Here is a 25,150-nt window from a genome sequence, read left to right as displayed (position 1 = left end):
AAGCTGTCAGTTTGATTTCAAAAGGATTATTTGGATAAAAATTTCTGGATTTGCTTTAGTTAACAGTTGATTTTCAATATTTGTTCTTTTCAAAATCCTTATAACATAAAAAAATGAGATCCAAAGGCTGTCTTAAGCTTGTGAAGCCTGTGAATATCGGAAATAACAAATGTTCTTGTACACTCAGAGCGGTATTTTTCGTAACAGCAAACTTGCCATTTTTTAAACTTTTAAACATTTAAAAAATGGAAGACCATAAAGATTTGATTCAGCAAAGCGCTGTTCATTTTGAGAATGTTTTTAAAACGTTCCCATATTCAAAATTTGTCTAAATAGTTCCTTAACAGTTTTTGTTTTGTTATTACATGGGGTCATATCGGCAAAGTGTTTGGATTTTTGTATGTAATAAATTCAAAAATACTGAGGCAAAACATACAACGCCCATGCCCCTTCGCTTATCGCCTGACAGGATTGCGTTCGCACAGCTGCACCCCACTGAAGATGAAGAAGGAAGTTAAGCATGAACCCAGCTCAGCTCACCTTGCAAGCAGCACGAGGTTACAGGGCACAGTTTGGCACCAAATCTAGGTCATACCAGAGTTGGTTTCCTTTTCCACCTGCACATTCCCGGGAGGTTTCCCCTAGTCAAAGGTAAAAAACGTGAAAAATCCAGCATGTGCATTTCCCACCCACGCTAAAGCACGTTTGCGCTGATATCTCTTTTATTCACTTCCAAGTCCCCTCCTAGTTTTGAGCTTTTAATCGTTCCCCCGAAAGCTCTCCGCCAGCTGCCGTTTTGCGATTAGAAAGCTCGGCGCCAGAAAGCGGACCAACCTTAACTGCTCACTTTGCAGCTCTGCAACCTTGCGGGCGCATTTTCCCCGGGACAAGTCCAAGTCTTTATCGAGCTACTGTGTGCATTTAAACAGCCTTTAAAGGTGGCTCTTTTTTTCGTGTGGGCTCGTATTTCACACAGACAACGTCACCACACACACAGGGAGTTACAGACAGACAGAGGGAAAAAGGGAGGAGGGGGGGGGCAGTAAAAGGATCAGCCGAACGGTTCACTTAGGAAAATTGCTCCATGGGAAGCCATAAAAAAGTAGCAACCGTGAGATTTAGGATTTAGGAAAATTTATTGCATTTTCGCAACTGTTTTGTGGAGCGAGTGGAAGGAGGGGGAAGGAAAAGGAAGCTTGGCAAAGGGGGTTAGAGGGAAAACCTGAGCGCACAGCATGAAGACAGGAAGGAAGGAAGGATGACACTGACTGGGTGGGGTGGGTTGCAGAACCAGGTCACCAACCATGGCCGTCAACCGCAAGGGTACACGGCGAATGAACGACGACGACTAGAAGAGTGGAAAATAAACGGGTCGTGGTCGGCGAACGTTTGACTTAAAGCGCTTATTTTAAATTATCGATTGTGTTTTGCTTTCTTTATGGTACGCTGAAAATACCTGCATGAGCTGCAGTTGACTTGTTTAAAAAGTTGAAATGAGTTAAAAAACATTAAATACATTTTTTAAATATTTTGCATTTGTTTTTTTATCATAAAATAGCAATTTCTTCAAATTCATCAACAATCACACTTGTCCAGCTCGCAGATGTACCTGTTTTTGCTTCCACATTCCACATTGCTCCACTGCGTGCCACCTGCACCTCCCGCCACCAAGCAGTGCCCAGTTCCACTCAAATTGTCCGGTTCTCCCGCGGCAAAGTTCGTATAACCGACCCGCCCGTCAATCCGCTTGTTACCGGTGATCCACACGAAGCTTCCCGGCTTGCCAAGATCCGTTCCGGCGATCCACCACGGTCCCCGCTGGTTGATGTCCTCCTGAGCAAGGGCCACCATCAGTTTGACGTCATCCAGGGCCGAGTGGACCGAGGCCAACCGGAGTCCGTGCGCTCGGCACTTGTGCCAGGCCTCGAAAAAGGTCACCGGTTCATCGTTGAAGACAAAGTAGCGCTGGTACGAGTTGGCGAAGCCGGCTCGGGATGAGATGTCCGAGGTGGAGTTCTTGGTGGCAGAGCTGGACGAAGCCAGAACTACCAGAGCTAGGGACAGAACTGATGAAACTGCTTGGAAAGTCATTTTGAGGGTACTGAATGTTGCTTGGACGATCCGGACATTTTATAGTAGTATTTGTTGACAGAATTGAAGCTCTGCTCAAGTATCAGAGCTATACTTGATTTACCGGCACACTTCTTGAATCAATCAGTACTTAAATCGGATGTGACCAATTGAAAGTGCACTTCAGAAATGAAGGGCTCTTATCTAGCAAAGTTGAATCTCTAAAGATGTTTGAAGTGTGTTTAAACCACTTATTTTTTAAGTTTGATGAAAATCATTTCTAAATTCTAACTTCCAAAACTAACGCAAAATTCCAAAACAATATCTAGATAAAAGACTATTCAAACGCTGAAAAAGTATAAAACAATTCAGCGCTCATCATAAATTTGTATTTATTCTTCATGATATCCTCACCAACTTTACACAACTTCCCTCGTCATATCTCTAGCCGGTTCGTTAACTTCGTGAAAATTACTTTGTTTTGATGCTTTTTTCCCTTTGCACAATTGAATTAATGACATTTCAGTTGTCTCTTTCATCTTTCCCCTCATTACGCCTGTTGTGCATGTTTTGTGAGTTTTTTTTTTTGCGTTGAGTTTTCAAACTACCCAGACAGACAGAGCCTTGTTGATTCTCGCGTGGACATGGACGAAAAATGTTCCATCCTAATTGAAACTGCTAATGAAAGTTCAGACTGACTGGAAAACTAAGCTTGAAATCTTTTTTTTAGTCCAGAATTGTGCCACTTTCAGATATTCATGTCTTGCCTTAAGTGCAATAATCGGTAAATTATTATTTGTCTATCAGTCTCGCTGATAAAATTGTATCGCTCTTCTCACTTTACGTAATCTGAACCCATTCTGCGTACTATAAATTGCTCAGACTCGCTCCCAGATCTTCATCAGTTCATCCAAGATGTCTTCCAAACTCGCTCTCGCAACGGTGATCCTGGCCATCTCACTGGCCACCTCCTACTCAGCTGTTCCAATCCAAAACGCAACGCTGGCGGTTACACCACTACCTGTCAGGGTCAACACTCCGTATTTCCGGGTCAACACTCCGTACTTCCGGGTCAACACTCCGTACTTCCGGGCAGCCCAGTTCCCCAACCAGCGGTACTTCGTCTTCAACAACCGGCAGGTGACCTTCTTCGAGGCTTGGCACCAGTGTGCTTCGATCGGACTGCGGCTGGCCTCGGTCAACTCGGCGGAAGATGACGCCGCTTTGAAGTTGGCCCTCCGTGCCGCGGACTCGAACGAGGCCGGGCCGTGGTGGATCGCCGGAACGGATCTGGGCAAGACGGGATACTTTGTGTGGATTACGACGATGAAACCGCTGGGATACCGAACGGGCTATTCGAACTTTGCTCCCGGTCAACCGGATAATGCCAACGGTGTGGAACACTGCGTTGAAGCGGGATGGCGCAGCGGAACAACCTGGAACGATAGGAACTGTGACGCCAAGCGTCGGTACGTGTGTGAGACGTACACTTCGGAGAATTGTTAAAAGGTTGAGCTTCGCAATTTCAAACGGTTTCCATTTCATATAAATATTCCTGTACTCAGCAATTGAAAATAAATTTTCAAATTTTGTATGCCAGAATTCGAGCAGGATCTAAAGAACCGCATTGGACATCAGTCATCACCATAAAATGAAATAATTTTGAATTATGAATCAATATTTACCGTCTAGTCTGGTTGATTATCATACTAAGTAGTCAGTACACTTTCAACGTACTATAAATTGATCCACTCAAACGAGCTTCTCACCAGTGCATCCAAGATGACTTCCAAAGCAACTCTGCTAACCGTTGCTCTGGCCACCTATCTGACAACCTCCCATTCGGCCATTCCGCTTCACAACCGAACATCGCCAACCCCCAAACAACCCGGCCTCGCCACCACTCTCTACCTCAGGGCCGGTTTCCATCCGCCCGAGCAGCGATACTTCGTGTTCAACAGCCGAGAGGTGGACTTCTTCCAGGCGTGGCACCTGTGCGCTTCGATCGGACTGCGGCTGGCCTCGGTCAACACGGCGGAAGATGACGCCGCACTGAAGTTGGCCCTCCGCGCTGCGGACTCGAACCAGATCGGACCGTGGTGGATCGCCGGAACGGACCTGGGCAAGCACGGACACTTTCTGTGGATCACCACGGCCAGGCCGCTGGGATACCGGACCGGGTATACGAACTTTGCTCCAGGTCAACCGGACAATACCGCAGGTAGAGAGCACTGCGTTGAAGCAGGGTACCCTAGCGGAACTCTCTGGAACGATAGGCACTGTGACACTAGGCGAAGGTATGTTTGTGAAGCGGTCACCTCTGAGTTTTGCTGAACATTTTGAATCTCTATCGAAATTCTTTTGTTTAAATTATATAATTTTGCAACATTAAAACCGACTGACATGTATTTAAAATTCAAATGGATTTCATTCTGGCTTTCACTTTCCCCATTCTGCACATCTCTCGGAATTATTTGCACGCAAATGCTGACTTTCATTGCGCACCATAAAAAAGCTGGCATCAAAGGGATGCTGTTTTTTGTTGCTGTTGTGCCTTCTACTATTCATTTCATCTAGAATCCTTCAAACTGTAACATGTACGTGGGGCATGCATGGAATGCTTTCAAACGCGATGTGATGACGATGATATGGCTTTTTTTTGTGCCAGCTACGGTAGTTGGAAGAGTTTTATTACTTGTTTGGCAGCCGTGCCAGATTTTGCAATAAATGTCGAGCAAAAATTGCAACAATTGGTTTTAATGCTTTTATATTTGAAAATCTGAAGTTATATACCGTTGTTTATTATTATTTCATAACCGTTGTATTTTTTTTGTAATAATATTGGTTGAAAACATAGATTTTGTTGATATTTAGGGAAATAGAATGTAATTCCATCACAATGTTGGCATATCACCTCGTTGGAGATCAATAACATGGAAGCGTTTTCAATTTAAATCAAGTAATAAACAGCTCAATATGAAAACCAGAATCAAGTTTCATTTAAAAGTTTTGCAAAATTAGTTGTTTAAATAGTTACACAATGTGCTTTTTATTCAATGAAAATTGTTTTAAATGCATTCAATTCAAGGTTGTTAATCGATAAAATTATCGTCTAACGATAATGGTTATCGTCATCGTCGGGACGATAACGATTTACCTATTTCGTTATTTCGATAATTCTATCGGCGATAATCATATCGCCCGTATTGGACGATAACTATTTTTTGAATCTTTCAAAAATCGACTTATTTCAACCAAATGGTGTTAAATTTTCAATGCTTCCTAGAATACAAAGAACATATTTTTTGAAAATGTAGTAAGTTTCAAAGTATAAAAACTCAATATTGTTTACAAAGTACCGTATTTTTTCGAAAGTACTAAAATTTTCATAATTTGCAATATGGGTATCAAACGAAGCGAAATTTTGTATGCTTATTCATTTGATTAGAGTTGTTTTTTGAATTTACTAAAATTTTCACAAAATACCGTATTTTTTTGAAAATACTCAATTTTTCAAAATATGCAAAATAAGTACTGAACAAAGCGCATTTTCATGCTTTTACACATCACAATAGTTTTTTTTTTTTTGAAAAAGACAAAAAAGTTCACAAAAAGCCGTATTTTTTTTGAAAATACTAAAATTTTCAAAATTTGAAATATGAGTATCAAACGAAGCGGAATTTGGTATGCTTTTCCACTTCAGAGCAATTCCAGCTCAAATCCGGAATTTTTCTTATACTTTTGTACCCTACCCTCTCCGGTTTCAATAAAACTTTTTAGGCATGTTATCCTAGGCCTATATAAGCAATTTTTTCGTATATTGTACTCGAAAATGACATTTGAGAAGGGCGTAAGTAATTTAAATATTTTTGTATTTTGTAATTTGAAAATTACTGTAACTCAAAGCCGTTACATCGTATCAAAAAGTGGTCAAAGACAAACTTGTAGGAAATTGGACGGGCTTTCTGAAAAAAAAAAAATACACCGAAAAAAAAATACAAGCCACTTCCATGAGATTTTTCAATTTTTAAGTTTAAAAGTTAAATTTGAAGGTAATTTCACGATTTTTTTTCTTTCAAAATTTTTGAGGAAATAGTCTTAAATGTGACAAAAATACTCACGAAAAATGCAGGATAGTATGTCTCTCCTAAAAAAATACAAAAATCATTAACTTTAACGGATTTTTTTTTGAAAAGTTGTCTAAACGCCAAAATTTTCAAAAACCGATTGTGGGAATCGATTTCCCAGACAATTTTACATAAAAGTCACCATATTGACCAATGTTCAATGTCCAATCCTTATAAATCTACAGTGGTCTTAAAAATAAAAATGTTGAAAAAATAGGTTTGATGATAGTTTTTTGCAATTTCTATATGACAGACCTGATTTTTCAGACTCGAAAATATTTTTACCGGAAAGCTCGTTCGACTTCCCAAAAGTTTGTCTTTGACAGCATTTCAATTGGATGTATGGGCTTACAGATATGACCTTAATTACATTGCTCATAACTGAGAATAGTATATTTTTTTCAGTGTGGTAAAAACCTGGATTTACTATCCAGGTTAAGCTTACATAAGTATTAAAACGAATCAAATTAAAAATCTGTCAAAGACAAACTTTTGGGAAATTTGAGTAACAAATTTTAATAAAAGTGCTTTAACAAAAAAAACTCTTATAAACTGAAAATGCGTATCAAATTTCGCTTCATTTGATACCCATATTGCAAATCATAAAAATTTTAGTATTTTCGGTAAGGTATTTTCGGTAAAGGTATTTTGTGATTTTTTTTAACAAAATAAGAAAGGGAAAAAGCATGAATCACTTCATTTCGTTTGATATCTCTAATATGCGCATAGGCTCAAGTATATGCGCAAAGTTACATTCAAAAGTGGATATCTAGCACTAAAAAATAAATAAAAAAACAGACTCTAATGTTTGACCCGTAAGTCCAAAATTAATTTTCCAAAAACGATAATGATTATTTTAATAGCTCTCAAAGTGCTCAGAAGATTACTTTTCTCTAGAACTCAACCCAGAACTGCTATGTTCAAAAACGGATTTTTGAAGGTTCTATTGACTATTGACAAAAAATGCCTTACAACTTTCTGGGATAAAAAAAACCCAAAAATATTCTAGGAAAGTTAGATTTGAAAACACCTCAATCGTGAACCACCTAAATTTTGAACTAAGCCAAATATTACCCCTTCCAATATGCAACAACCTTTATACAGACATCAATGCTCTTGAACTTCCATTTTTTTTTGGAAAATACGATTTTATTTTTTTTCTTGCATGTATTTATGAAAACATGGTCAATCTGAGTTATCAGTAATTAGGAAAATACCTTAAGTTCTTTACAAAAAAACACATATCTCATTACTCTTTTAGTTGAGAAACCATTAGCGGAATAGGCTTTGAAGCTATTTTTGTATTTTTTTTATACAAAATACATTTTTCCCGATTGCAATACACGCCTACTAATTGTGCGTGCAGTTGTGTTATTTTTGTCACCAAATGTCTAACTTACGGACTTTAAAACGATCAATACGTATCTTTGTGAAAACCCCAAACAATTGAAGGGGTCGTTCCGGAAAACTGTCATGACAAATCGAAAAACGAACCCCGGATTCGTGACCAAAGTCCAAAGGACCAAAGTATTACCAAAAGCTAAATTGGGTTTGAACAACTTTTTCCTATTCTGAATGAGTTGAAGGAGACTTACCCTTTTTGAAAATTGATATTCTATCCATAAAAGTGTTATTTGTATTTGAATAGCTTTCATATGGGTAATTCTCCGCCAACTCACACAGCAGTTGCCCCGACCCCTCTTCGATTTGCGTGAAACTTTGTCCCAAGGGGTAACTTTTGTCCCTGATCACGAATCCGAGGTCCGTTTTTTGATATCTCGTGACGGAGGGGCGGTACGACCCCTTCCATTTTTGAACATGTGAAAAAGAGGTGTTTTTCAATCATTTGCAGCCTGAAACGGTGATGAGATAGAAATTTGGTGTCAAAGGGACTTTTGTGTAAAATTAGACGCCCGATTTGATTACAGATTGTCTAGGGAACAGATTGGCCAATGTTTCTGGACACCAAACGAGTTGGACACCAACCGCCCTTTACGCCCAGCAAAACTGGCAGTGCTGCAAGCGCAAAACATACGTTGCCAGTGCCTGTTTATTTTGCATTGGCCAGTCTGTTTCCCTAGACAGTCTGTAGATTTGATGGCGTACTCAGAATTTCGAATAAACGTATTTTTCATCGAAAAAAACACTAAAAAAGTTTTAAAAATTCTCCCATTTTCCGTTACTCGACTGTAAAAATGTTTGGAACTCGTCAATTTATGGGAAATTTAATGTACTTTTCGAATCTACATTGTCCCAGAAGGGTCATTTTTTCATTTAGAACAAAAAATTTCATTTTAAAATTTCATGTTTTTTCTAACATTGCTAGATTATCTTTTAGAGTGTAATAATGTTCTACAAAAATGTAGAGCAGACAATTACAAAAAAATTGATATATAGACATAAGGGATTTGCTTATAAACATCACGAGTTATCGCGATTTTACGAAAAAAAAGTTTTGAAAAAGTTGGTCGTCATCGATCATGGCCATTCATGGTCATCCGCGACAGACACGGACGACGTAACAAAGAGAAACGCAAAAAGTAACTTTTTCAAAACTTTTTTTCGTAAAATCGCGATAACTCGTGATGTTTATAAGCAAACCCCTTATGTCTATATATAAAAATTTTTGTGATTGTCTGCTCTACAATTTTGTACAACATTGTGACACTCTAAAAAAATAACCCTGCAAAGTTAGAAAAAACACGAAATTTTAAAATGAAAAATTTTGTTCTAAATGAAAAAATGACCCTTCTGGGACAGTGTAGATTCCAAAAGTACATTAAATTTCCCATAAAATGACATGTTCCAAAATTTTTTACAGTCGAGTAACGGAAAATAAGAGAATTTTTAAAACTTTTTTAGAGTTTTTTTCGATGAAAAATACGTTTATTCAGAATTCTGAGTACGCCATCAAATCGGGCGTCTAATTTTACATAAAAGTCCGTTTGACACCAAATTACTATCTCATCACCGTTTCAGGCTGCAAATTGTTGAAAAACACCTCTTTTTTCGCATGTTCAAAAATGGAAGGGTTCGTACCGCCCCTCCGTCACGAGATATCAAAAAACGGACCTCGGTTTCGTGATCAGGGACAAAAGTTACCCCTTAGGACAAAGTTTCACGCAAATCGAAGAGGGGTCGGGGCAACTTTTCCCGATTTCGTGTGAGTTGGTAGAGAATTACCCATATCATTTTTAAAAGTGCACCGTTTCCTTATTAAATTATTTTATAAAATCGCTAAAATATTTAATTCAATTAAAACGTTTCAAGTTAAGTCTCTCAATAATCAAGTCTGGTTGTGAAAAGAATTCTTTACCCTAGAAACATTGTGAACTCCCCTCACTAAAGATACTACTTTGATTGCGTTCAAAACTGAATAAAAACACCCTCGCCCTTCCCCGTTCATAACCAACGCGCAAAAGTTGACAAAAAGTTAACACCATTTCTCATTTTAAATACTTTCCCAAAGTGCAATAACCATCCATCTCCCTGCACCTGTGTCATCTTTCCTTTGAGAATATAAAGAAAAGAAGTCGAGCTTTTTTTTTTTGTTTAACGTTTTTCAAGCAGCCCAGCCCAGGAAAAACAGCCAGCAGCAGCACGGCAGAAATAAGCCAACATCAGCGAACTCATAAAAATGCTAAATCAGCTATCATCATCCTTCCGCCCACCCACTTTGTAGAATGGTTTGCTGGTTGGGGCTCTTGAATTATTTTTTTTTAATTTTTTTTAGGTTTTATTAGCTTAAATTTGGTTTTAAATAATAAATTTTCAAAACTATTTTTCCATAGGTCAACAAAAGGACACTCCACCCTAGCAGAACTAAGTTGTTCCCCCTCGGCATCCTTTACCGTCAGTGTCAGCGCGACGAGAGGCACACGCAAAGTTATTCCAGTTTTCCACGGCGGCCCGCCAGGACAAACTTTTCCGCCTTCTTGCGTTTGTTTTTCCTACGGGCTAAAAATGGAAATGCGCTCCTCTTCGGAAAGATAGGGTGTAATTAAAAATTTTACTTTCATTTTAAGAGCGAGAGAAAGAGAATAGTTGGGAAAACTTTTGCTGAGTTCAACTCTTCTGCTGGCGGAAAAGTTGGTTTCCAAGGCCACAAAATCATGGTCGTGTGTTTTTCCTCCAAATTGAAGCATGGGGCAAGCAAGATTTAATCATTCGCCCCAGCTATTTTGGCTGCGGTGGTTGAGCGCGCTAATTGATGGAAATTGCCGAGGGGTGAAACAGCGTTTTTGCATGGTTTTTAGTTGATTTAAACGATAGTTTTTAGTCAGTTGTACCAGCAAACTTTGCTGCGAGCTGCTTCTTTCAATAACAGATTTTCACGGCCACTAAATTGCCGTCGTTGGCCAAGCGCAAAATTACACCTAGTTTCTTCTAGAGTGTATGCAATTTTACTCTCTTCAATAAATTTAAAACATACATCAACTCGTAAATGTTTAATAGACAGTCATTTTAGCCAACACCACTGCGTCGAACGTCCAAACAAGCCGCCGCAAAAGTATATAAAACCTGTACCAATATTTGCGGCCCCGCAACCAATTACCAAATTAATGTTTAAACAAGTGGTGCGGCCAACGAGCCTCCTCACTTCAGTCAACAGAGCCGGAGGATGGGGTGACTTTGAACTGACACTTGGATTTTCATAAATTCTGATTTTTAGACAAACACTAAAGTACATGACTATTTCTTGATAAAATTACTTGAACAAATATTGATTCTATTACCAAAAATCTAAGTTCCAAATCGACACCACCCGACGGTCAAACTTCAAACCGAAAATGCAGAGCAACCCCGCAGCAGCTAGACCAAAATTACGCAATCGGTGCTCCACGCGTAGCCCAAAAGGCATCACCACAGCAGGGTGCCAATCAAGAAGCCAGTTTTTATTGATTTTCCCAACCTGCTCGCACCACCACAGCATCCACCTCCCGAGGTCGATCTGTAACGAGTTAATAACTGCCTTGTGCCGAGAGCTAATCAAAATTGGCAACTCTGTTCGAGTTGTGGGGCCAAACCAGCAACGCAGTGGCTGCTACCGGAATAGTAGTATTTGAAGTGGAAGCCCCAAAACACCAGGTGCAAAGACCTCTCTCTCCGTCAAAACATTCGAGCAGCTTCACCGTCGTCGTTCATTCAATTAAGCAATCAATCAACGAGCTTCCCTGAATGGTTAAAATTGATGCAATTGTGTGGGAAGTGTGCGTATTAAAACCATAAGCTGCTGGTTGCAAGGCTTTTTGGCGTACCCGCATCTGTTTCTATTTTGCACCAACAATAGCAGCTGAAGTTGCAGGAAAAATCACTTAACCTGCTTTCTGGTTACCTGGGCGAAGTCGAAAACCAACCGGCCTTCGAGCCCATTGAGCAAAATTGTTTTCGTAGACGCACTGGTTAAGAGTGTCTGCTGCATCGTAAATATCTGTAACGTTTCGGGTAGGTTGGTTCAGAATTTGGCTGCTGCTTGGGGGGGGGATGGATGAGATTCTGACTACAATTTTGATCACTAAATACTGGCACGTGACCCGTGACTCCTAACTTCTGACTTCTGACTATATGAAAATTGATTTCAAATTGAATTCAAATTAATTTGGAATTGATTTCAAATGGATTTCAAATTGATTTAAAATTGATTTCACATCGATTTAAAATTTATAATAAATTTATTTCAAATTTATTTCAATTTGATTTCAAATTGTTTTCAAATTGATTTTCAATTTTGATTAAATTTAGTTCCAATTTAGTTCAACTTTATTTTAAACTTAGTTTTAATTATGTTCGAATAAGGTTCAACTTAAGTTCAAATTTATTTCATATTCAGATCAAATTTAGATCAAATTTGGATCAATTTTAGTTCAATTCGAGTTCAAATTAAGTTTAAGTTATGTTTAAAATTAGTTTAGATTTAGTTTAAATTTAGTTTAAATACAGTTTAAATTTAGTTCAAATTTAGTTAAAATTTAGTTAAAATTAAGTTTAAATTTAGTTTAAATTAAGATTAAATTTAGTTTAAATTTAGTTGAAATTAAGTTTAAATTTAGTTGAAATTAAGTTTAAATTTATTTTAAATTATGTTTAAATAAAGTTTAAATTTAGTTTCAATTCAGTTTAAATTTACTTTAAATTTAGTTTAAATTTAGTTTAAATACAATTAAAATTTAATTTAAATTTAGTTTAAATTTAATTTAAATTTAGTTGAAATTAATTTAAATTTGGTTTAAATTTAATATAAATTTATTTGAAATTAAGTTTAAATTAAGTATTAAAATAAGCTTAAACTAAGATTAATTTGAGTTTAAATTTAGTTCAAATAAAGATAAAATTTATTTTAAATTAAGTTAAAAATATATTAAATTAAGTTCAAATTAAGTTAAAAACAGATCAACATTTATTTCAAATTAAGTGAAAATTTGCTTTTAATTAAGTTTAAATTAGGTGCAAATTAAGTTTTAATTAAGTTTAAAAAAAAACTTAAATTAAGTTTTAATTAAGTTTAAATTTAGTTTAAATTTAAGCTTAAATGAAGATTAATTTCAGTTTAAATTTAGTTCAAATTAAATTTATATTTAGTTTAAATTTAGTAAAAATTTTTAAATTAAGTTTAAATTTAGTTTAAATTTAGTTTAAATTCAGTTTAAATTCAGTTTAAATTCAGTTTAAATGTCATTTAAATTTAGTTAAAATTTAGTTTAAATTTAGCTAAAATTTAGTTTAAATCAAGCTTAAATTTAACTTAAATTTAGTTGAAATGAAAATTAAATTAAGTTTGAATTTATTTTAAATTAAGGTGAAATTAAGTTTAAATTTAGTTAAAATTAAGTTTAAATTAAGTATTAAAAAAAGCTTAAACTATGATTAATTTGAGTTTAATTTAGTTCAAATAAAGATCAAATTTAGTATAAATTTAAGTTTCAAATAAATTAAATTAAGTTCAAATTAAGTTAAAAACAGATTAAAATTTATTTCAAATTAAGTGAAAATTTGGTTTTAATTAAGTTTAAATTAGGTGAAAATAAGGTTTTAATTAAGTTTAAAAAAATTAAATTTAGTTTTAATTAAGTTTAAAAAAACTTAAATTAAGTTTTTATTAAGTTTAAATTAAGTTTAAAATTAAGCTTAAATGAAGATTGATTGCAGTTTAAATTTAGTTCAAATTAAGTTTAAATTTAGTTTAAATTTATTATCAATTTAGTTTAAATTTAGTATCAATTTAGTTTAGATTTAGTTAAAATTTTGTTTATATTTTGTTGAAATTCAGTTTAAATGTCGTTTAAATTTAGTTAAAATTCAGTTTAAATTTAGCTTAAATTTAGTTTAAATTTAAGTATTACAATTAAAGTATTAAAATAAGCTTAAACTAAGATTAATTTGAGTTTAAATTTAGTTCAAATAAAGATCAAATTTATTTTTAATTAAGTTAAAAATATATTATATTAAGTTCAATTTAAGTTAAAAAGAAATCAAAATTAATTTCAAATTATGTTTAAATTAGGTGTAAATAAGGTTTTAATTAAGTTTAAAAAATTTAAATTAAGTTTTAATAAAGTTTAAATTTAGTTTAAAGTTTAGCTTAAATGAAGATTAATTTCAGTATAAATTTAGTTTACATTTACTTTAAATTTAGTTTAAATTTAGTTTAAATTTAGTTTAAATTTAGTTAAAATTTAGTTTTAAATTTTGTTCAAAATCAGTTTAAATGTCGTTTAAATTTTGTTCAAATTTAGTTAAAATTTAGTTAAAATTTAGTTAAAATTAAGTTAAAATTTAGTTAAAATTTAGTTTAAATTTAGCTTAAATTTAGTTTAAATTAAGTTTAAATTGAGCTTAAATTTAAATTAATTTCAGTTTAAATTTAGATTAAATTAAGTTTTGATGTATTGTAAATTTAATTAAAATTTAGATTTAATTTTGTTTAAATGAATTTTTTAATTATGTTTTAATTTAGTTTCAATTTAAATTAAATTTATTATGAATGAAGTTTAAATTTAGTTTTAATTTAGCTTAAATAAAGATTCATTTAAGTTTAAATTTAGTTTATATTTTGTATAAATAATTTTTTTTATTTAGTTTAAATTAGATATAAATTTTGTTCAAATCTAGTTAAAATTTAGTATAAATTTAACTTTAATTTAGATTAATTTCAGCAAAAAATTAGTTTTAAGTAAGTTTAAATTTTGTTTGAATTTTGTTTAAATTTTGTTTAAATTTTGATTAAATTCTGTCTGAATTTCGTTTAAATTAAGTTTTAATTTAGTTGAAATTAAATTTACTTTTAGTTTAAAGTTTAGTTTAAATTTTATTTATACTTAGATCTTTTTCAGCTTGAATTAATTATAAAGTTAGTTATAATTTATTTCAAATTTAGTTCAGCGTTATTTTAGATTTAGTTCCAATTTAGTTGAAATTTCTTTTAATTTAGTTTTAATTTAAGTTTTAATTTAGTTTAAATTAAGTTTAAATCAAGCAAAACAATGTAAATGGGCCAAAGCCGAAGTGTAAACAAAGAGTCTGCCCTGTTCGTTCCTAATGTAAACATCCTATGAGGTAAGCAGGACAGACAGTTTGTTTACTCTTCGGTTTGGCCCATTTACATTGCCTGAAATTTTGTTTTAATTAAATGTCAATTTAGTTTCAATTAAGTTTAATTTATTTTAATTTAGTTTATATCTAGTTAAAATTAGTTTAAATTTAGTTAAAGTTTAGTTCATATTTAGTTTAAATTTAGATTAAATTTATTTAAAATTTGATTTAAATTTAGTCTTATTTTGGTTAAATTTTTGTTCAAATGTAGTTCAAATTAAGTTCAAATTAAGTTCAAATTTATTTTTAATTTAGTTCCAATTTAGTTGAAATTTATTTAAAATTTTGTTTAAATTTTGTTTTAATTTTGTTTCAATTGAGTTTCAATTTAGTTTGATTTTTTTAATTTAGTTTATATTTAGTTCAAATCTTGTTTAAAATTAGTTTACATTTAGTTCAAATTTAGTTCAAATTAAGTCCTAATTTAGTTCGAATATAGTACAAATTTAGTCAAAATATAAATTAGTTTAAATTCAGTTCAAATTAAGTTCTAACTACTGATTATTGACTATTGATAATAACTACTGACTTCTGACTACTGGTTCGTTACTTCTAACTTCAGTCTTCTGATAACTGACTTCTGACTCCTAACTTCTGACAACTTATTCCTGACCTTTGATACTGATTAATGACTTCTGACTTCTGGCTACTGACTACTGAATCTGACTTTGATTCGGACTCTTTTTGTGTTCATGAAACATAAAACGTTAATTTTGATGATTAAACAACAAATTGACTCGAAGCAGTTCAAAGCCCATAAATCTGAACCAGTCTACCCAATAACTCTTCTGCATCGTAAGTCTGCTGCCAAGAGGCAGCAGTGTTTGCAACATCCGTACACGCACAATGCGTCTCGTATTTCAGCGTCAAGTGTAGTTTCGCAGAAGGCTTACGTTGGCAGACTCTGAGCACTCCCGTGTACTAAATCTACGCAGCACACACGTAGTACGAAAGAGCACTTCCTCAAACTGAGAATTGCGGAATATCGCCCAAAACCTATACTGCCTCTTCTGCTGTTTGCTACCAATAATACCCTTGCTAATACCCCCATCGACGCACCCAAGTCAGAGATTTATGTTTTGCATCGGAATCCCTGCAGCAGCCAACAACGTTGCAACGCAGACATGTTTCCCGGGTGATGTACGGTCTCTAGTCCGCTCTTGTTCAGCGAGCGGGGTTTCATCATCGTGGCCCTTTTAATCAGAAGATATGAATCTGGGCTACGCGAGCCTTCCCCACCTCTTAACCGCTGTGGTGGATGTTGTCGAAAGGATCAGAGATCAACATCAAAGTTGTTCTGTCGGGGGAGGTAGAAAAATGGGGTTGAAGTTGCCAGAGGGGAGGGGGTTGCATTGCGCAACCAACGCGTTGACGACGATGGCAGAGCAAACGCAGCGTAATTGCATGGAATTAAATTTATTTGTTTGTTTTAATCATAATTATACATGCTAACCAGCGGGGCAAAGATGATGACGGGTGCGATGGCTTCGCGTGGGGAGGTCAGGGTGAGTAAATAAAGCTTGAAGGATGAGTTTATGCATACATAGCTACTTTAAGCATAGCTGTTTATTATTTTTTTTTTTTTGGGTTACTGAGATATTGAAGGTGAAGCAGACCTACCACCTTAACGTTCTCCTAGATCATCCGCACCTTCAAGGTCCAACTTTTCAGTTCATAACCAGAATCTGCGAAGCAATCCAAAGTTTGCTTCGCTCAAACCATTTCGTAATTACCCCCGCATAATACTTCTCTCAAGTGCACACAGGTGGGTGACTAAACTGCAATTGCTCTGCTCCCCTTACCTCAAATCTGCAGCAAAAAGCTCACCCTCTTGGAGCGCTGAAGTGGCTTCAATTTTCCGTCACTACTTCATCACCCCTTTTCCAGTAACCCTCGCGATACAGGAGTCAATTAAAGTCGGTCCAGATATAGCCCGGCGCGCGACCGGTGGTGGGCACCAACCACTTGAAAACTTTTCAATGAACTCCCGTGGAGCCATCACCGCTGGAGTAGGCAAGTTGAGAGATAATTAACTCCACGTCGTCGTCTTTGGCGTCTTCTTCAGCCGTCTAGATCCAGAGACCAGCCGGGCTAACCGGGCGCTCGGAACTGAGAGATGTGTACCAAACCGACCGACCGACCTACCAGAGGGTACTCATGGTCGTCGTCGTCGCCGTTGTCTAATGGCGCTCCTCTCGCTCTGCAAAGTGAGCTTTTAGCGCGGGTTTTAACTGTTTGGGGTTATTTGCAATATTCATGAATGAATTACCAGTCCATGGGGGAACGGGGAGAGGGGGAGCTCTAACTACTGACAGTCTGTTGCTCAATGGAGCATAAGCATCGTGTCGCGTATGCTGGGTGAGAATCGCTTCACCCTCTTGGGCGCAGCTTGACACGGAAAATATCGTTGCTGATTGTTATTTTTAATTTATTTTCAGTTGAATTTAATAAAACATATTGCAAATTGATTTCAAATTGATTTCAAATTGATTTCAAATTGATCTCAAATTGATTTCAAATTGATTTCAAATTGATTTCAAATTGATTTCAAATTGATTTCAAATTGATTTCAAATTGATTTCAAATTGATTTCAAATTGATTTCAAATTGATTTCAAATTGATTTCAAATTGATTTCAAATCGATTTCAAATTGATTTCAAATTGATTTCAAATTGATTTCAAATTGATTTCAAATTGATTTCAAATTGATTTCAAATTGATTTCAAATTGATTTCAAATTGATTTCAAATTGATTTCAAATTAATTTCAAATTGATTTCAAATTGATTTCAAATTGATTTCAAATTGATTTCAAATTGATTTCAAATTGATTTCAAATTGATTTCAAATTGATTTCAAATTGATTTCAAATTGATTTCAAATTGATTTCAAATTGATTTCAAATTGATTTCAAATCGATTTCAAATTGATTTCAAATTGATTTCAAATTGATTTCAAATTGATTTCAAATTGATTTCAAATTGATTTCAAATTGATTTTCATATTTATTTGATTTCAAATTAAGTTTAAATTTAGTTCATAATAAGTTCAAATTAAGTAAAAATTTTGATTAAATTTAGATCAAATTCAAATTAAATTTACATCAAATTGAGGTCAAATTTAAATCAAATTTACATTAAATAAAGATCAAATTAAGGTAAAATTTAAGTAAAATAAAGTTCAAATTTAGATCCAAATACGATCAAATTTAAATCAAAATATCAAATTAAGTTCAAATTAAAATCCAATTTTGATTAAATTCAGATCAAAGTTACATCAAATTGATTTCAAATTTAGTTTATGGTTAGTTTAAATTTTGCTCAAAATTTTGCTGAAATTTAGTTTAAATTGAGTTTATATTGAGTTTTAATTTAGCTCAAATTTAGTTCAAACTTTATTCAAATTAAGTTTAAAATAAATTCAAATTAGTTTTAATTGATTTGAAGTTTAGTTAAAATTTAGTTCAAACTAAGTTAAAATTTAATAAAAAAATTAGTTTCAATTTATTTAAAATTTTGTTGAAATTAAGTTAAAATTTAGTTAAAATTTTGTTTAAATTTAGTTTAAATTAAGTTAAAATTAAGTTTAAATTTAGTTAAAATTCAATTTAAATTTAGTTTAAATTAAGTTTAAATTTAGTTTTAATTAAGTTAAAATTAAGTTTAAATTTAGTTTCAATCTAGTTTAATTTAGTTAAAATTTATTTTGAATTCAGTTCAAATCTAGTTTAATTTAGTTTAAATAAGGTTTAAATTCAGTTTAAGTTTAGTTTAAATTAAGTTTAAATAAGTTTAAATTAAGTTTAATTTTAGTTCAAATTAAGCTTAAATTCAGTTTAAATTTATTTTAAATTTAGTTTGAATGTAATTTAAATTACGTTTAAATTTAGTTTAAATATAGTTTAAATTTAGTTTAAATTTAATTTAAATTCAGTTAAAATGTAGTATAAAATCATTGCGAATTTAGTTCAAGTAAAGTTCAATTTAAGTTCGAATTTAATCAAATTTATATTAAATTTAGTTCAAATTAAGTTCAAATTTTAATCAAATTTTGTTTTTTTTTTTAGTTGAGTTGAGTTGAGTTGAGTTGAGTTGAGTTGAGTTGAGTTGAGTTGAGTTGAGTTGAGTTGAGTTGAGTTGAGTTGAGTTGAGTTGAGTTGAGTTGAGTTGAGTTGAGTTGAGTTGAGTTGAGTTGAGTTGAGTTGAGTTGAGTTGAGTTGAGTTGAGTTGAGTTGAGTTGAGTTGAGTTGAGTTGAGTTGAGTTGAGTTGAGTTGAGTTGAGTTGAGTTGAGTTGAGTTTGAATTGTTTGGAATTGCTCAACTTATTAGTTTTTGTTATTATTTCAGAGTATATTATTTTTTTCCGTGTTTCCACCAGCAGTGACACACTTGCTGCAGAAGTTGAACTTAAAACAAACCTTGAGGTAGTACCCCGTAGGGCCAAACCACCTTAAACCCTCTCCGGACAAATTGTGCGAAACTGGGTGTGAACTGCACTTGAGGCTGGTGCTGCTGCTCCTTCGGAGTTGGATAATTGCATTTTTGTTTTCTTGCAAAAGTACACTGCAAAACGGCCGTTTTATGGACTTCTGTGTGTTCGGCTACTACTACCGCTCTTGCCTAATTGTAAATTGCCAGACTATTCACAGTTGGTAGCTACAGGTGAAAGAAAGGAATCCGATTAGCATTGATTAGAGACAGGCGGGACGGGTCGAGGTGAGAGTGCTGAATTGAGAGCGATTTGAATGGCAAATGAGGATTGGTTGCCATTCAGTGAAGAGCGCAGACACACATTCACAAAAGTGCAGCAGCTCTTTTTTTTGCTGGGAATAGATGAATTATTCAATCGGCTAGGTTGGGTGATTGTTTTGAATGGAGCAGATTAATTTTAATTGTATTCGGGAATTGATTCAAAGCTGCATTTGAGTAAACAAAGGATTTTAAACGTGGCTTGAATTGTTCAACAAGGTTTGGTTTTGTTGCTAAGTGACAAATTAGCAAATCAGGTGTTGATAAATTACCTTTCAAATTTCCCAACATTCATCATTTCCAATCATTTTAACAAATCCACAACAATCTGTCGAAGATTCAAGTATGTTCCCATTTACGAAACCCACGAACCTCTGACTGATGGACCACTTCCAGAACGTCGCGTTCGCCTTCATTTACATAAACACACTCTCCTTCTCGCAGAGTCTTACCAAGTAAGTAGGCCTACACGCCACAGGTCCACTCGTCCCAAGCCCAGCCCCGTTTGGCCGCAATCGAACGTAGTATAAAGTAGCTAATTATCTCCAATTAGCTTGATTAGCACGCCCAAGAAGACGCCAAAGACCACTCGTTTGCATCTTGGATCTTTCTTAAATGGCTGAGAAGTTTAGGGGTTGGGCTATTTCGTCGAATCAGTCGTTTCACCGAAAGGCTACTACATCTGAAACCTCAAAAGTTAAGCTCTTCAAGTAAACTTTTCGGCTAAACAACCATTTCGACGAAATGACCTTTCTACCAAATGGCCCACCCTTCCCGGGAAATTCAAATGCTCTGCTTATTCTTGCTGAAGAAGCTGAAGACCACGCTGCGATGACTATCGCGCACCCGTCGGATGTCGGTTGTCGGACTTGGGACTAAGCATCCCAACACTAAGCTGGCAGTCGGTAGCAGGTTCAACCCAACCCGACTAATGGGTCGGAGCAAAAGAATGTTTGTATGCGCGCACACACGAACACACACACCTACATGCCTGCCATTGAGGGAAAGCTGACCTCCTACTTCGTCTGGACGTCTTTTGAACCATCGCACTTGGTAGACTAATTAATGTAAATTGTGGCATGATGTGAAGCAAAGTACGGTTTGGTTGTTTCAGCCGAGCAGAGTGATGGGTTGAGCTATTCTTTTCAGCGGTTGTCGGAGGAATATCAGCGCTGCGATATAATAACAAATTGTTTGGAATTGAACAAATTCACAGAAAGCATTGTTTTCTGTTTCGCTGCAAACGACAAATTGACTAATGGGTATTTTTTCTTTCTTTTCTTTTCCAGGTACGGTTGATTGCTACTATTTCTGTTGGGAACGAGCAGTAAGTTTATAAACACACGGACATGGAATAAAATAAGAGATCAATTCGTCGCCATCTTGCTAACTTGTCGTACGTGCCTTTTTGGGCCAAATTGAGTTAAGAACGCAATTTTGTGCAGCTCACAATGCCTCACCTTTTGACCTTCACAGATCCCAAAAATTCGATTTCAATCCTGAGATATTCAATAAAAACCAAAAAAGCTCCACGGATTTTTGCCACTTTTCATATGAAAGAAGTTTCAATCTTGTCGTGCTATCTTGTCACTCCCTGAAAATTTTGGTAAGTGCGACAATTGGCCAAAGGGATTTCAGGTCAGGATGCGTTTGACGCACGTACAAGTGAGACTACCGTAAACATTTGTAATTATAACTCGGGACTCCGGCAACCAAATACAGTCAAACTTCGGGGCAATGCACAGAGTAATCAACCAAACAAAACGTGTTTTTCATTGTTTACATTGCTTGCTTTCGCTTTTGTTTATTCAAGGTCAAACATTAAAACGCGTTTTTCTCGAAACGTCGAAATTGCGGATGCGACAAGTTAGCACGATGACGTCGAATTGTAGAATCGAATGATGCGCTCTACAGACTTTGAGTAAGAAAAAAAGAAATTTTATTTTTAAACTTTACCAAATATGTACGAAAAAAAAGCAATTAAATCTTTAATAATCATATAATTTTCCATACAAATTTGGCAGCTGTCCACACAAAAACGATATGGGTAATTCTCCGCCAACTCATAATTTGCAGCCTGAAACGGTGATGAAATAGAAATTTGGTGTCAAAGGGACGCCAAATTTGTTGGCGTACTCAAAATTCCGAAAAAACGTATTTTTCATCGAAAAAAACACTAAAAAAGTATTATAAACTCTGCAATTTTCCGTTACTCGACTGTAATTTTTTTTTTTGAACATTTCATTTTAAGGGAAATTTAATGTTCCTTTCGAATCTACATAAGGGTCAATTGTTTATTTAGAACAAAAATTTTCATTTTAAAATTTCGTGTTTTTTTCTAATTTTACAGGGTAATTTTTGGAGTGTAACAATGTTCTACAAAGTTGTAGAGCAGACAATTGCAAAAAATTTCTTATAAAAACATAAGGAGTTTATAAGCAATATCACGAGTTATCGCGATTTTACGAAAAAAAAGTTTTGAAAATTATGTTTGTACATCAAAATTTTTATAATTGTCTGCTCTTCAACTATGTGGAACATTATTACACTCGAAAAAATAACCCTGCAAAGTTAGAAAAAACACGATATTTTAAAAGTTAAACATTTTGTTCTAAATGGGAAAATTACCCTTCTGGGTCAATATAGATTCAAAAAGTACATTTAATATCCTTTAAATTGACATTGTTTTTTTGATGCAAAATACGTTTTTTTTCGGAATTTTGAGTACGCCATCAAATCGGGCGTCTATATTTACATAAATGTGCCTTTAACACTAAATTTCTATTTCATAACCGTTTCAGGTTGCAAATTATTGAAAAACATCTCTTTTATCACATTTTCAAAATGGAAGGGGTCGTACCCCCCCTCCGTCACGAGATATCAGAAAACGAACCTCGTTTTCGTGATCAGGGACAAAAGTTACCGCTCAGGACATAATTTCACGCAAATCGAAAAGGGGTCGGGGCAATTGCTGTGTGAGCTAGCAGAGACTCATTTCTTAGATTGAATTTGTCGAATTTGAAAGAAAAGACACAAAATCTACTGTTTTTTGTAACAAAATTAACTCCATCCCTAAACAAATCAACGAATAAGGTCTCGCGTTCAATGTTTACCCTCATGCGAACCCACCACGTGATCTTTGATTCCGTTTGCTGCATTCTAAATCGCGTGGTCCCCGGTCGCTGTCCCAAAAACATCGCGCAGCTTCTATTTCGATGATCCAAAGCAAACACAACAGCGGGCAACAACGAGCAGGCCTTCCCCCACAAAGTCTGGTGCGGTAGCTTCAACCCAACAAAGTCAAATAAGCCATTTGGGGGCTGCTCGTCATCCTCCTCCGCCTAGCCTAGTAGCAGAAAACACACTTTTGGAATGTGTTTAAATTTAGACATTTCGGTAGTCTGTCAGAAGCGGTGCCGTCAAGTAGAGTGACTCGACTTTCGGAAAAGTGCTTTAAAATTGTGGTGATTACAATATTTGATTTCAATATCACTCCAACCGACGGTAGCGATACCGTAGAATGTTGTGTTTACCCTCGACGGTCGCGACCACGGTGCTGAACACCACCGCCTCAACGCCACAACTCCACGGGTCTCCATTGTGTCAAACAGAAGCCGCGGCAAGCGTGTCGGCTGATTGGTATTTTCCCAGCTTGTTTGATGTCAAACACTTGAGAAAATAAACGCTGATGCTGCTGCTGCTGCTGGGGTATTGTAATCCGGTGGACCTCGTCAACCGGTGAAACCCCCCCCCCCTCCAAGGCCGACGTGTGTGACACCCGCCCAAATGTTTGCGTTTCTTATTCACCGCGAAATGTGATGAGCTGGGAGTTGACGGTTTAGGTACAATGTTTGCTGGGGAAATTTATGACCTTTTTGGTGGGGGAGCAGTACCTGAGGAAAAATCTTCAAAAATTCAAATTAAAGCATCCAATTTTGTATCACATTCTCCAAAACCAAAGAAATTTCCTTCAAAATTCTTCAACATTTTCAATATGACACCATCGATAGCATTACTCCACGAAAAGCCATCACAGCCAGTAACCGGAGCCTCCTTCCTGGGAAATGGGACACGTTCCAAAAAATATATCTCCAGCAGCCCAGCTGGAGTGCCAAAAGGAAAAGTGTGTCATCTCCTTTGGCTGGCGATGGTCCCCTGGCCAGGGAAGGTGGCCTCGACCGTTCAAAGGAATCTTCCCTTGCTCTCGCAAAAACCCGGGGACACACTGCTGTAAGTGGGGCAGGTCAGGATGAAGGAAAATTGTTCAGGAAATTGAATTTTATCGCACAATAATGTGATTTGCAGAATCAGTGTGCCCGGCTGGCTGGGGGAGAGACCTAGGAAGAAATGCTGTGTTGTTTGAAGTAGAATAGGTATTTCCGGATTGCTGTGGATTGTATTGTCTTTTAGGCGTTAAACTGCATTTTCAATCCAGCTTTAGTTCAATCAATATGAATACTTTTGATGATTTTTTTTTAAATCAAGACTAGCATTTGAAATGGGCGTAATATTCAATGTTAGGCCCTTTTGAAATGTTAGTCTTGATTTTAAAATTTTCAATTTTTTTTTCGAAAAGATCGAAAAATTTCACGAATGTTTCATGTATTAACATTGAAAATCGAACCATTGGTTGCTGAGATATCGTCATTAGAAAATGGTGGGTTGTTTTGGTGAGACCTAGAAAACTTCAATTTTCGTGTTTTTCTTTTCTTAAAGCGGCTCTATCTCAGCAACCCGAGGTCCAATCTTCAATGTCTCTTAGACAATTTTGTAGCAAATTTTCTGAACTTTCCTAAAAAAATATTTTTAGAAATGGTCACTCATGGTCACTATTTTAAAAAAATTGAAAAACTGCAAAAAAATCGCTAAAATCAAACTTTCGGTGGCTATATCTTGAAAACGGAGCCCTTTATCAAAAAATCTGTAAAGTACTTTTCGATTGCAAATTCAATTTTGCATTAAAAAATAATGTCAAACTTGTTTTTGCATGAAACTTCGATTTTTTCCAAACATAACTGTTTTTTCAAAAATTCATAGCTCGGCGGCAGATTTTTTGACCATGTTTCTCTATAGCTCAAAAGTTGCGGATTTTTATCCCCTAAAACAAATCAAAAAATCTCGAAAATCAAAAAATACGTATTTTGGGAAATTGAGTTTAAGTAAAAAAAAAGTTAATTAAAAAATATGCAAATTTTTTTTTCCGTTTACCTATTTTTTTCTCAAAAGTCCTCAAAAATACCTACAACTTTGCCGAAGACACCAAATTGATCAGAAAATTCACTCAAAAGTTACAGCTGTTTGAATATTTACATATCATTTTTTGTATGGACAGCAGCCAAAATTGTATGGAGACTTGTATGGGTGAACCAATGACATAAAATAGCTTATTTGGTCATAGGGAAGGCCCCCACAAAGTTTGAGCCTAATAAAAAAATACAAAAAATAAAAATGGTTGAAATCGGCCGATTTCGTAGAGAGTTGCTCAGTGTGTACGTAATTTAATAAATATACTTATTTGAAAAAAGGGAATTTGAAACATAAAAAAGTAGAGGTCGGTTTTTTATATAACATAAAATTTGCAATCGAAAAGAACTAAACAATTTTTTTGATAATGTG

The 25,150-nt window shown here is 34.9% G+C and overlaps 3 protein-coding genes across 6 annotated transcripts in view; all 3 read left to right on the top strand.

The window, feature by feature from the left end:
- The window catches only part of LOC6038744 (MOXD1 homolog 2), a 335,053-nt gene that overhangs the window by 235,587 nt on the left and 74,316 nt on the right, over positions 1 to 25,150 (top strand). The window lies entirely within an intron of this gene.
- On the top strand, positions 2,954 to 3,644 carry LOC6038748 (perlucin). The gene has a single exon (XM_001848434.2). It carries the CDS (start codon positions 2,986 to 2,988, stop codon positions 3,574 to 3,576), a length of 591 nt encoding a protein of 196 aa, XP_001848486.2. The 5' UTR covers positions 2,954 to 2,985; the 3' UTR covers positions 3,577 to 3,644.
- Positions 3,838 to 20,848, top strand: LOC6038747 (perlucin). The gene is made up of 2 exons (XM_001848433.2): positions 3,838 to 4,367; positions 20,824 to 20,848. Exons 1-2 carry the CDS (start codon positions 3,853 to 3,855, stop codon positions 20,831 to 20,833), a joined length of 525 nt encoding a protein of 174 aa, XP_001848485.2. The 5' UTR covers positions 3,838 to 3,852; the 3' UTR covers positions 20,834 to 20,848.

This window comes from Culex quinquefasciatus, chromosome 2, assembly GCF_015732765.1.
Source record: "Culex quinquefasciatus strain JHB chromosome 2, VPISU_Cqui_1.0_pri_paternal, whole genome shotgun sequence".
Lineage (NCBI taxonomy): Eukaryota > Metazoa > Arthropoda > Insecta > Diptera > Culicidae > Culex > Culex quinquefasciatus.
The sequence above is the reverse complement of the archived record's forward strand: the minus strand, read 5'-3'. Positions and strand labels throughout refer to the sequence as shown.